At 37.7% G+C, this 13,775-nt stretch overlaps 1 protein-coding gene across 1 annotated transcript in view; it reads right to left on the minus strand.

Moving 5' to 3' along the window:
* Positions 1 to 3,585: 3,585 nt before the first annotated feature.
* Positions 3,586 to 13,775, minus strand: part of SELENOO (selenoprotein O) — a 15,886-nt gene continuing 5,696 nt past the window's right edge. Inside the window, exons 2-9 of the mRNA XM_026669031.2 lie at positions 13,188 to 13,391; positions 12,484 to 12,664; positions 11,733 to 11,863; positions 10,236 to 10,516; positions 9,903 to 10,053; positions 6,802 to 6,987; positions 6,333 to 6,489; positions 3,586 to 6,033 (exon numbers count right to left, since the gene is read on the minus strand). Of these exons, the coding sequence (XP_026524816.2) occupies positions 5,827 to 6,033; positions 6,333 to 6,489; positions 6,802 to 6,987; positions 9,903 to 10,053; positions 10,236 to 10,516; positions 11,733 to 11,863; positions 12,484 to 12,664; positions 13,188 to 13,391 (1,498 nt within the window). The 3' untranslated portion in view covers positions 3,586 to 5,826. The remainder of the gene's footprint in view (positions 6,034 to 6,332; positions 6,490 to 6,801; positions 6,988 to 9,902; positions 10,054 to 10,235; positions 10,517 to 11,732; positions 11,864 to 12,483; positions 12,665 to 13,187; positions 13,392 to 13,775) is intronic.

The following is a 13,775-nucleotide window of genomic DNA, read 5'->3' on the forward strand; positions in this document are numbered from 1 at the left end:
AAGCATATAAATTTTACTATTTGTTGTTTTGCAATGGGAGGGAGGAAGGAACTGTGCGGGATAGAAGAGAGGTGGTAGAGTAGTGCTGGATGCAAAAGTGTGTATATTGCTTTAGTCCTTGACAATTTGACTGGCATATACCAAAACTTTTAAGTTTACCTTATTCCATGGCGCTTTGTACGCTCAAGTATGTAGGTTCTGTGTTACATTCAGATTCTTTGCAAGCTTACTTTGTGCTCTTACAGGACAATTTTTGAATGTGTTAATGGGGACCAAGAAGGTAGAAATACTTGTTTAAGCAGTGTAAGGGTTCTTTACTTTCCAAAGGCAACTTCCGCCTTTTTCCAAAAATTCTCGCACTAGTTGGGATGTTGTCTTATTTCACTGTAGTTGCTCCTTTTCTAGTTGCTTCCAAGCTCAGGCAAAGCTCTAAGATCCAGGCAGGATTCTCACCAGGATATGCTGCTCACCCGAGTTTATGGTCATGGCAGTTGACTGAAAGTCCTCTTATCTGCTTATAATAGCTACCAATCTCTAGACATAGCCTCTGGTTCCCTAGTTTGCTTATCACCTTTCCTATACCCCAACCTATACCTCGGTGTTAGCATTTGCTTTGTAAGCTAAGGGCTTAGGTGAGGCGAAGCTGCTTCTGGACTACTACACATCCTTGAAAAAATCTAGGTGCAACTCATCACAGTTGCATCACCATCTTGGATGCTTATGAATAAATGTATGAATGTATAAGGGAAGTGGAGCTGGGGTGTATTTCTGCCTAAATGCATTTCTGCCTAAATGCGCCTGCTTTTCCAAAATGTGGACAACAATCCCACCTTTACTCCCTCGCAAGCATGTCTTTAAGTCAAAGATAGTTCAGTTACTAGGATAACACTAAAAACAAAAATCTCCCAAGCCCTGTTTTGTAACAATGTGCTATCTGTAGCAACACAAGTTTGACTTTTATGAATGTGCATAATTAATGCAACATCAAAACAAAAATAAATAGGGAACTGAATCTCTGTTCCCCGATTGCTAAAACATAATGCAAACGTTTTTTAGAGTTGGAGATTTGGAATTAGGATATAATAACTAAGATAAAATGTATCTTTTTTATCCATGTGACTACTGGATCATTACTGTTTATTTTGGTACTAAATTAACTGCCCAAAATAAGCCAAACCAATGCAACAAATTAATGTTCGCCATCTCTTTAATATATTGGACTACACTAAATCTAGTTCTTCCTTGTTTTCGGTGGACATGATGACTGGAATAGTAACACCTAATAAATTATGCATATACAATTGTAATGAAGTGTTCTATTCTAAATCTGTGATAACAGAAAATCCAAATCTACATTTCTCAAAAACGTACATTTTTACAATCATAATTTATAAACTTTGGAGCTCAGAGTAATAGAGTGAAATGCATTGTGCAAGATCTAATAGAAATCTGATAGATGGTAAGTAGCACCTCAGCTCTTCCAAGATTGTCACATTTATGGTTGGTATTTTCATGAACAAATTATATTAGGTAATAATAGATAACAGATAATCAGAGTTGGAAGGGACTTTGTAGGTCATCTAGTCCAACCCCCCGCCCAAGTGGGAGACCCTACACCATTTCTGACAAATGGCAGTCCAATGTCTTCTTGAAAGTCTCAAGTGATGACACTTCCACAACTTCCGAGGGCAACTTCTGTTCCATTGGTTGATTGTTCTCACTGTCAGAAAGTTTCTCCTTATTTCCAGGTTAAATCTCTCCTTGTTCAGTTTCCATCCATTATTCCTTGTCTGGCCTACAGGCGCTTCAGGAAATAGCTTGACCCCTTCCTCCCTGTGGCAGCCCCTCAAATATTGGAAGACCGCTATCATGTCTCGCCTGGTCCTTCTCTTTACTAGACTAGCCAAGACCAGTTCCTGCAACTGTTCGTTGTATGTTTTAGCCTCCAATCCCCTAATCATCCTGGTTGCTCTTCTCTACTTTTTTTAGAGTCTCAATATCTTTTTTATAATGTGGTGACCAAAACTGGATGCAGTACTCTAGGTGTGGTCTTACTAAGGCTTTATAGAGTGGTATTAGTACTTCCCTTGATCTTGATTGTATCCCTCTGTTAATACAATTTAGGATTGCATTGGCTTTTTTGGCTGCTGCTGCACACTGCTGGCTCATATTTAGCTGGTTGTCTACTAAGACTCCAAGATCCCTCTCACAGTTACTGCTATTGTGCCTGGTTTCACCCAGTCTATATGTGTACTTTTGGTTTTTCTTGCCTAAGTGTAGGACTTCTTTTCTCTATATTGAATTTCATTTTGTTAGATACGGCCCAGTGTTCTAGTCTGTCAAGATCCATCTGGATCTTGAGCCTATCTTCTTGGGTGTTAGCTATTCCTGCCAGCTTAGTATCATCTGCAAATTTGATAAGTTCCCCTTCTATTCCCTCATCTAAGTCATTAATGAAGATATTGAAGAGTACTGGGCCTAAGACGGAATCTTGTGGCACCCCACTGCTTACTTCCTCCATGTAGTCTTAGACCCATTAAGGACTACTCGTTGAGTACGGTTTGCCAGCCAGTTGCGAATCCATCTAGTGGTGGTGCTATCTATTCCACGTTTTTCTAGCTTACTAAAAGTAGGTTGTGGTCTACTTTGTTGAATGCCTTGCTGAAATCTAAATATATTATCTCCACAGTATTTTGCTGGACCATAAGAGTGTTTCTAATAAATTGTTTGGGCGGAGGATCAGCTTGGCAACACGAATTTTTGCTCAAATGAAAATGGACAGATCAAAAGTGTGAACTTAGAAAATGGCAGCAATTGTCTGACTTTCACACTAAGCAGAATCATACTTGGAAGACAGGTCATTACGAAAGGTCAGGCCTATAGAGTAGAATGGAAAATCAAAAGCCAGAACAAAACCAGAAGAAAGCAATGATAAATCACTTCCGTATTGTTGCCTTGGATGTGTTGGCAAAACCACAAGGAGTTGACTGACTTTGCACAACCTTGAGAAATTTGAGATTTTGTACACTATTATGGGGCTCTTTAATAAAGAGAAAATAGTCATCAGAAAACCATATTATAGTTACTGCAGTACCTTTTTTCTAAACCACGTGTTCTTCCCTCATCTTTTAAATATTTCTCCTTGTTCTCTCCTCTACGGAGTAATGGGTAAATAACAGAAGGTGACTAGGTTATTGATGATGATCTACAGGGCAGTATTTTTCAACCTCAACCACTTTTAAGATGGGCAGACTTTACCAATCAGAATTCTTGGCCAACATTTCCAATTCTGCCCAGAGCAATGGAGCTCCAATAACCAGTAAAACCCATCTCTTAGCAGGCTTCCCAAATCATGATCTGCAGCAGCATTTCACATTTACTGCCATATTTACGTGTCTTCAAAGAATCCTAACAGCAACCTCTTTACTTGGGAAATAAGATTAATTCCATCCATTCAGACCCTTCAACATAGGATCAACTTAACTGCAGTGCCATCCAAAAACTAGATATTGGTGGCACATCATTTCAAACATTTATTTCGTCTCCTAATTTTATCCTAAAAAATAAAGAGACATTTGCTATAAACATGATCAAATTCATTTATTTTCAATTAATATAGCTCATGTCGACAGCTTGCAGATTTTATGCACGGATGAAAATCATAGCACTCATTTAAAATACTTAAATTATGGTAACAACATTCATGTGGTGTATTTTTATTACCTTGCCAAAAACCCTGAAACCTAGAGCCAATACAATTACTTAATTTTATTCACATTTGTCCTATTTTGTTTTATTTAAACAAGTACCCCAAAGACTTAGAAACATAAGACCTTTTAATAGTGTAACTTAGTGACCTATTAATAATCATAGTATGACTTACAGTCTTATTAATATCTTAATACAGGTGGTCCTTTACTTAGACCAGTTGGTTAGTGACTATTCAAAGATGGATCCACAAAAGGAGACTTACAATCTGGATCTGAAGTTCTGACAGTTGCCCCAACCTTGCTGTTGTATGACCTCACATTTGAGCACTTGATAACACTGGTGCATTTACAGCTGCTTGCAGAATCCTGCAGTCAGTTGACTAGATTTTATGAGAGTTTTGCCCAAAACTGGCATTTCTGGCTATAATGCCATAATGAACAATGGGTTTGCTTAACCAACTTGGCATCTGCTTACCAACTATGGTGTTTGCTTAATGACTGCAGCAGAAAAAACTGTAAAATAAGGCTGGATCCTGTGACTGACCCATTTTACAACCATCACAACTTACAACCATGATAGGCAGGCTCCATTATGGTTGTAACTCAAGGACCACCTGTAGTCTAGATTTTTGATTTTTCAGAATTTATCTGCTGTTTGTCAACCTTATCCACAGAAGCAAGAATTCATGATTAATGCAACAAGAGCATAGCTTTGATGTTTCATCACATCCCAGCACCAATCAATGAAAACACGACAAAATGTCTTCTAACTGTAGCCATGGCCACCCACCCTTTTGAAAGATATATTCTTCAGTTAGAGATGATATATTTTCATCCAGTTACTTTATTGAACAATCTTTAACTGAAATATATGAAATATATGCTAAATGCTATAGTCAAATGTAATCAAAATATAAGCGGGCAGTAAACCCGAGATAGCAAAAGGTGGAAAAATGGAAGACTCTCCTGAGGTAGCAAATTTGAAACACAAAAAACACACAACCTATATAAAATGCAACATTGGAATGCGGAAGGCTTGTTCAAAATCAGTCATTTATATTTTTATTTACTACAGCAATATAGTTTAAAGATGTCACTCTGTGGCTATATTCCTTAAGTTAGAGGGCTAATGAATCACTCCTTAAGGACCTTAGTTACCCTTAAGGAGTAACAAAGCTAAATTCAGTTTGTTCATCTATTCAACAAGAAATTGGTGCCATTAAGTTTGAAAATCTATTTTGGGGGAGTAAAGTGTTAAGTATTCCTCATTCATTGAACTGCATGCAGAAACCCAGAAAGTTGGATACAGCCTTGAACCAAAAACAAAAGCATAATTTGCTGCATGGTTCCTAATTCACAAGGAAGTGGAGACAGTGACTTGGGTTTCTGAATATATATGTGGAAATAGATTGTCCTCAACTCCATTGTAAAGTAGGTGTTGAAAATATTTGTCTGAATTTTATCTATTTGCTTTTTTACAGTGTGCAGTTTTACTAATTCCCTAAAGCTCTGAGGTAATATTTTCATGATCAAGACACAGAGGTTCCCAATAAATGAACAATCTGCTTAAGTGAAACGCATCTTCAAAATAAAAGCAACTCACTTCTCAATGAAAGAATCAAAATATCCCTGCATAAGTAAAAATGAGAATCATAGAATAACAGAGTTGGAAGGGACCTTGGAGGTCATCTAGTCCAATCCCCTGCTCGAGCAGGAGAGTCTATTCTTAAAATTAAAATCTTAAAATTAAAAACATAGCTCTGAAGTACTAGGTAGTTCGTTTTCAGACAAAAATACATCCAGCATCTGGTTTTATATTTTTGTCTTCAAAAACACAGATTTCATTTGGATGTTCACCAGCCAGTATGCATAAAAATATAATAACATTTCCTGCTCAACAAAGAAGATAAAACTTCAACCTGCTAAGTTACCCGATCTATGATATGAAGTGGGTACCCGGATCATTGTCACAACTGATAAAATAAAGGTGGCTCAGGTGAGACAGGAAAACATCCAAATGGTCTGTTCAGACTTAATAGCACTTCTACAGCACCTTGCTACTCTTTCCACTCCTGAGGCTTCGCAAACTCTTGTGTGGAAAACTTTGGCAAGGCGGTTACGAAGATCAGGTCACACAGAGCTCAGAGGCCCAAAGTGGAGGCTTGCTGCCATATGGAATTCTTTCCTGGGTTCCTGAGCTGCAGGTAGCAACAGCAGAAGCAGCTGCCATCCCACTTTCTTCCTCCTCCCTCTCCTCAGAGACCTCCAGGAAGCCTTCTGAATCCTCATATGGCCTTTCTAGGACTTTCAAGACTCGTCTCACCTGTAGAGAAAGGAAAGGAAAACAAGACACCAGCACAGGAATGTCCTTAATGAGTGTCCTTTGGATCTACAGCCCCCCACCCCACTCCTGCACGCCTCACAAGAATTTTGATGGGTTTTATTCCTTTTTGTGGAAAATCTACAATGGTTTTTCTTGACCCTGAACTTGGGTGATGGGGATTAGTGGTTGTTCAATGTTATTGTTGCTTTGGTTTTAACCCCTGATATATCACCCAGAATTCCTGCAGTGAAGTGTGTGGGCAAAGAAAATAACCTATAAATATGGGGAAAACTGCTCACCTCTAGAAAGTCACCATTTTCTGCTGCTTCAATAGCCCTTTGAGCAATGTAGTTCCTCAATATATATTTTGGATTGCTGGCATTCATAATTTTCAGACGCTCATCATTCCACGTGTCAGTATTGCTAATGTGTTCCATTTCCTTTTCTAGCCTAAGTCTGAAAACAGAATAAAAGTGAGGGCCTGGATCAACACAGTTTGTCAAATATCTGAAATGATTCATTTAAAAGTGACTGATAAATAAAAGACAGGAATTTGAATATGTTTCAAAAGTATGCAATTCAGGATAAATCTCATAGTAAATATATAATATTAACAAAAGAAAAACTAAAAGTTATGTAATAGCATTAGACACAAACATTAATCTGCGTTTCACGGGGCAATGATTGAACTGTTATTAGCTGATTTATCAATATAGCTCAACAAAAGGAAAAAAGGCACTAAAGCAAAAAGGATGTAAATAACCTCACCTGTACTTCTGCAGCCAATTTGTCCAGGTTTTTTTATTTCTATTGACTAAATCGGAAGCTGTTAATTGCTGCAGCTTAGAGAACTGTTCTATTCGTTCCAATTCCTTATTGATATTAGATTTTGTTCCAAATAAGGCAAAGAGTTGTGGGTTAGACTGTGCTAACATCAGCATCATGGAAAGTTGTCTAGGAAAAAACACTTAAATCAATTTCATATAATAACCTGTTATTAGGCATTATACTTGTCAAGAGTTCTTTCTTATCCTTCTAAAGCTGTGTTTGTCAAACTTGATAACTAAGACGTGTGAACTTAAATCCCAGAATTCCCCAGACAGAATGCTGTCTGAGGAAAACTAGAAGTTGAAATCCAGAGGTTGAAATCCAGAAGTTGAAATCCAGAGGTGTTAAAATCAACAAGTTTGAAAAAATACTGTTTTAAAGGCATGTTTAAAAGTGGGCAGACTTAGCTTTTCATAAATCACCTGCGCTTTTAACTCTATAACATAACAGGCTGTGTCATTTCAAGCTCCCCCCGCCCCAAAGATCCTTAAAATACATTATGAATGGAACCACAAAGCACCCTTTGCTTGCTATCCTTCCTTGTACTGATTATTCTATTCCCTTCTCTCCTTGAACTACATGTATATTCCAGCCAGAAAGGGGGGTGGGGTGAAATTTACAGGCTGCCCAGTTCCCAATTACTCCAGGTAACTTACACTTTAAAAAGTGAAGAACAATTTACAATTAAGGGGAAAAAAGGTCTTATACAGGTAAAACTCGAAAAATTAGAATATCGTGCAAAAGTTCATTGATTTCAGTAATGCACCTTAAAAGGTGAAACTAATATATGAGATAGACTCATTACATGCAAAGCAAGATAGCTCAAGCCGTGATGTGTCATAATTGAGATGATTATGGCTTACAGCTCATGAAAACCCCAAATCCACAATCTCAGAAAATTAGAATATTACATGCAATCAATAAAACAAGGATTGTACATAGAACAATATCGGACCTCTGAAAAGTATAAGCATATGTACTCAGGACTTGGTTTGGGCCCCTTTTGCAGCAATTACTGCCTCAATGCGGCATGGCATGGAAGCTATCAGCCTGTGGCACTGCTGAGGTGTTACGGAAGACCAGGATGCTTCAATAGCGGCCTTCAGCTCTTCTGCATTGTTCGGTCTCATGTCTCTCATCTTTCTCTTGGCAATGCCCCATAGATTCTCTATGGGGTTCAGGTCAGGCGAGTTTGCTGGCCAATCAAGCACAGTAATCCCACAGTCATGGAACCAGTTTTGGTGCTTTTGGCAGTGTGGGCAGGTGCCAAGTCCTGCTGGAAAATGAAGTCAGCATCCCCATAAAGCTCGTCTGCGGAAGGAAGCATGAAGGGCTCCAAAATCTCCTGGTAGATGGCTGCATTGACCCTGGACTTAATGAAGCACAGTGGAGCAACACCAGCAGATGACAACACAGACTGTGGAAACTTCACACTTGACTTCAAGCATCTTGCAGTGTGTGCCGCTCCAGTCTTCCTCCAGACTCTGGGTCCTTGGTTTCCAAATGAGATGCAAAAGTTGCTCTCATCAGAAAAGAGGACTTTGGACCACTGAGCAGCAGACCAGTTCAATTTTTCTTTAGCCCAGGTAAGATGCTTCTGACGTTGTTTGTTGTTCAGGAGCAGCTTGACAAGAAGAATACAACATTTGAAGCCCATGTCCAGGATCCGTCTGTGTGTGGTGGCTCTTGATGCATTGACTCCAGCCTCAGTCCACTCCTTGTGAAAGTCCCCAACACTTTTGAATGGCCTTTTGCTGACAATCCACTCCAGGCTGCGGTCATCCCTGCTGCTTGTGCACCTTTTTCTTCCACACTTTTCCCTTCCACATAACATTAATGTGCTTTGATGCAGCACTTTGGGAACATCCAACTTCTTTTGCAAATTACCTTTTGAGGTTTTCCCTCCTTATGGAGAGTGTCAATGATGGTTTTCTGCACAACTGTCAGGTCAGCAGTCTTTCCCATGATTGCGATTCCTACTGAACCAGACTGAGAGACCATTTAAAGGCTCAGGAACCCTTTGCAGGTGTTATGGCTTAATTAGCTGATTAGAGTGGGACGCTTTGAGCCTAGAATATTGAACCTTTTCACAATATTCTAATTTTCTGAGATTGTGGATTTGGGGTTTTCATGAGCTGTAAGCCATAATCATCTCCATTATGACAAATCACGGCTTGAACTATCTTGCTTTGCATGTAATGAGTCTATCTCATATATTAAGTTCACCTTTTAAGTTGCATTACTGAAATAAATGAACTTTTGCACGATATTCTAATTTTTTCGAGTTTCACCTGTATAGCCAGAAAAAGCATGCCGAACACATCAAAAGGATCAGAACCATCAGCTTTCAACAACTTCCAAAATACCGCTGGAGGGGAGCTGGAGGGATCTCTGGAAAGATAATGTTTTGGAGGGTCTCTGAATTAGTTGTCTAATTCATCTTTTTATTTTCCCTTCTCTATTGGTATTTTACTTACAGCAATTTCTTAATCCAGACCTGTGTAACAAAAATGGAGATCTAGTGCCAGAGCTGCTCCACCACATCCTTGCACATGCTTACGAAAGGACATGTTTCATTATAAATTTGTAATCTTATAATATTTTATAATTTACAATATTATAAATGTGTAATTTTTAGGTCCAAGAATCCTTGGAGTTAAACATGCCATTTAACCCAGTTTAAATTTAACTAATTAAATTACCATTTAATTAAGTAAGTTGAGCCTTATTTTTATAAGATGGGTGGTTAGAAGGCAAACCACAGTATCTGCTCATTTCAACTCATAATTGCTTCTAGCAGCTAATAGCTTAAACATCTCCTGTTTAATTTCAATATAGAAGAAAATGTTATTTCAGCCCCCTGGCCAAAGGTATAAGAACACTGTAACAGCAATGTTGAACTTTAGCAGTCAATCTACATATTTAACTATTCCATAGCTATATTTTAATATATACAATTTAATTTGTCATCAATTATTCTCTCACACAAAAACTGACACAGCATCGTTACGCTCACAGCACAGTCTCATGGCTCAATATACCTGGGATCCATCTGAGGCTTATAGGCAACTTTCAATTCCTCCAGTGACGCACATTGTTTTGAGATCTGATCCAGAAACTCTTCTAGGTTTAAAGGATCAAATTCCACAGGAAATGAGTTCAACAAGCGGAAAGTATTTGTAAAATCTGCACCTACAGAGCAGATTAAACAAGAATGATAATTTCAGCCATATAAGAAAGTCTCCTCTTTTTCTTTCAACTTTCTATAACTGAGTTCCAAGTATTTTTACACTTGTAATATTTTAATATATCATAATTATCCAAATGTTCAAATTGATTCTTTTTTTAGTGTTCTTAAAATGATTCATACTCACCTGTGATGTGCATAGTCTCCAAGAGTTCCAAGACCAGTTTATGATCTTCATCTATCTGAAGCTGAATTAAACCTAGTTTCCTTCTCATGATTTGCAAATAATGCTTTTCAAATTCGGCATCGTATTCCTCCTCCAGAATGGGCATGCTGGTTTCTAGTGGAAGTTCTGGGACTAAAGCTTCAGCAAACTTGGTTAGATTCCACTTACAAATCTCTGGTTGCTTATTATAAGCATATCGTCCTGAGTTATCAGATCCATTGCAAATGTGTTCAGGGTCATATCTAGAAAAGATACAAGACATAAAATGTAAAGTGATATCGGATAATAATTGAACTGATCTCGATACGTGGCCCAGAATCATTAAATACTGCAGGAAGCATTTAGATATTTGAAGATAGTATTCATCACTTTCTAAGACGTGTTAAATCAAATCCAAGACAAACACAAAGTTACAAACAACAGATAAAAATTGGGGGAATCAGAGGATATAAGCTGCTATCGCATTCATTTTAAACACTGTATCATCCAGTGTTTATCATCCAGATAGCATTGCTATTCTAAATAACAATTTCAACAATATTTATATGCCATATAGTCCTTCAGAAGGGTCTACCATTAGGGACAAGATCTTTTTGTAGTTCATCTCTCTCCAACTTGAACTGGGTCTAGGACCGTGATGGCGAATCTATGACACGCATGCCGGAAGTGGCACGCAGAGCCATCTCTCCAGGCATGCCAATCATTTCCCACTGCTCTTCCGGTTTCCGGTGCACAGCTGGTCTTTCGTGTGTACGTGCATGCCAGAAACCGGAATCTCAGTTTCCCAAGGCATGCATGTGTGCTGGGGAGCTGCTCTTCCGGTTTCCGGTACTCCCCATGCGCACACACTCCTGCTTCAGCACTCGGTGCCAAAAAAGGTTCGCCAACACTGGTCTAGGATAACTTGCTGTGGCCAACTCACCACGGCCAACTCACTGTGCAGGACAACTTGCCACAGGACAAGAGTTACACTAATATTGAAGAAATGGTGGAATGGGATAATTAAGGAAAGGATGCTAAAGGAGGGACAAGATGAAATGTGAATGACAACATTAAAATATTTTTTAAATTATTTTAAATAATTCAATCGAATTGTTGAATGGTCCCACGGTACGTTCTTCCGCAGTGAGTTGGCCGTGGTGACTTGCCCTGTGGTGGGTTGGCCATGGCGAGTTGGCCACAGCAACTTGGCTGTAGTAAGTTGGCTGTGGCAGTTTGTAGGAAGGTAGTCTCATCTCTCCGTCTTGTCAGAATGAGACTTCTATATACAAAATCAATCATGTACTAATTCTAGAAATATTTAAACAAATCACATGGCAGGAAGACAATTTACCTGAAATAATAATTCAATAATTCTTCCACTGTCTCTAAGAAAAAAATACTGGAACTAAATTATTGACCAAAAATGGCAAGAGAGCATCAATACATTGTAAGCAACCCGATTGTAAGTACACTAACCTATCCATAAATCCAAAAGGTCCATAGTCAATTGTAAGTCCAAGCACACTCATATTATCTGTGTTGAGCACACCATGACAAAATCCAACACACTGCCATTCAGCAACCATCCTGGCTGTCCGTCTTGATACCTTGAAACATATACCAATAAATTGTCATGCTCTTTTCATCCACAAGTAACAACTGTGTTGTAATAACATGGTAAACAAATGTGTATGTTGAAAGTTTTCCGTTCTGGCATTCATAGAGTTTTAGATTTCAGTATCTAATACAGCTTTTAATTTGGAAGATACTCTTCGTATAAGCACCAGAGCAGAAAATGGGACAGTGGGACCTTAATTTTTGCTGCCTGTGGAAGTTTAACTTCACTGGCCCTTAAATAATTTTCTCTTTTCATAGACTAACAAGTACTTCAAAAGTACCTTGGAAAGTCTGAAATTATACAATTAGCACAAAATAAACTTAAAATGAATGTTTCAGGAATGCTCTGTAATAAAAGAAAACACAGTAAACTAATATCTTCCTAAGATAACACAATAAATTTAGAGATTGAGAGATTGCATGATGCTATTTAAACAAGCTTGTGAATATGAATTTTTTCCATTCAGCTTCCTACTCGAGGATAAGCAAATGAGAAAAATTAGCCTAAATTAACTATGGCATTAATAACGGACTATTAAAAAGGTACCCTGAATGCCTTTGAAGGAGAAGTGTAGATTAACAATGAATACTTTAAATTGTCAGCTCTTACCTCTCGAAAGAAAGCAGCGTTTCTCTGAACAATATTGTCAGGGTGTGTTTGTAGAATATCTGGATAGAATGTGCTGATCACATAATCAAGCATTTGAATTCTAATATCATTTCTATCAACACTGGGACCTTTACGTCCTGTAAATTCATCAGCAGATTTAAAAATTTCAAATGATCCAAACCTGTTTAAAACAGGAATTGCCAATTACCCCGTCCATTCATAAGGTATTTTGACATCTCAGTATGATCTTTTTTCTCTGTAACTAATTTTTTTAAAAAGCACACTTAACCATAAAATGAAAATAAACTGCTTTCTGATATAATTAATAATAAACTAATATCAATAACATCTATCTCAGGACCTTGAAAAGGACTTTATCGGTGGATAAAATGCCAAATCCAGTCTAAATATCTGGCTGACTGTGTGACATATTCATCTCTAAATCTTCAGTCTTATATATATAAAAATAGCTAAATAATAATTCAGAAATGAAATGAGTTATTGAGTTGCAAAAATGCACCTTCCAGATATTAGTCTAGCAAACAAAAGCTAGTCATACTAGTTTTGTGATCTCAGAAAACACTGAAGATGAACGTTTACAATATATCATGACGCTATGCAAACATCTTCTGGACCTAATAAGAATTTATCCACATTCTGTTATAAAGAACATGTTTAATATCACACCCAACCAGAACAATTACCTAATAAATGTTGGTGCTATTCTTAGTACGATTGTACACTTTTCTTTCTTGGGATTTCCATCATAAAATATATCTCGAATAACTTCTGAATCCGATGTTACGCATGTCCCTGCTCTGGTGGTTGGTATTCCTAGATGAAACATAGCTTCACTGCAAAGGAATTCTCTTATGCTGGATCTCAGAACTTTACGGCCATCTGCTTGTCTGAAAATAATACAATAATGTGTGTAAATATGATGTAACTTCAAAACTCAACACTAAAAGTAGCACATAGGGCCAGAAAACATCCTACAAGTTAAAGAATCTTTGAAGGTTCAAGTAACCAAAATAAATTTGTTACTGTAAATATTTTCCAGCTCGAGTATTTCCAACCTAACAAGCATGACTGAATGGCTTTAGTATAATCCCAGCTTGAAACATACAACTACAAAATGATCATTTCTGACATTTTAGAAACACGATTAAAAATAGAAAATGGGAGAAAAAGGAGTGAAACTTGGTAGATTAGAATCACAGACCTTCTTTAAAAAAATTGTTTCCCATATTACACTATTTTATAATGTTCAAAGCCTTTACTGTCGTCGTACA

This window comes from Notechis scutatus, chromosome 6 (assembly GCF_049901735.1).
Source record: "Notechis scutatus isolate UNSWTSFEM ecotype Mainland chromosome 6, rNotScu1.2, whole genome shotgun sequence".
NCBI classification, from domain to species: Eukaryota; Metazoa; Chordata; class Lepidosauria; order Squamata; family Elapidae; genus Notechis; species Notechis scutatus.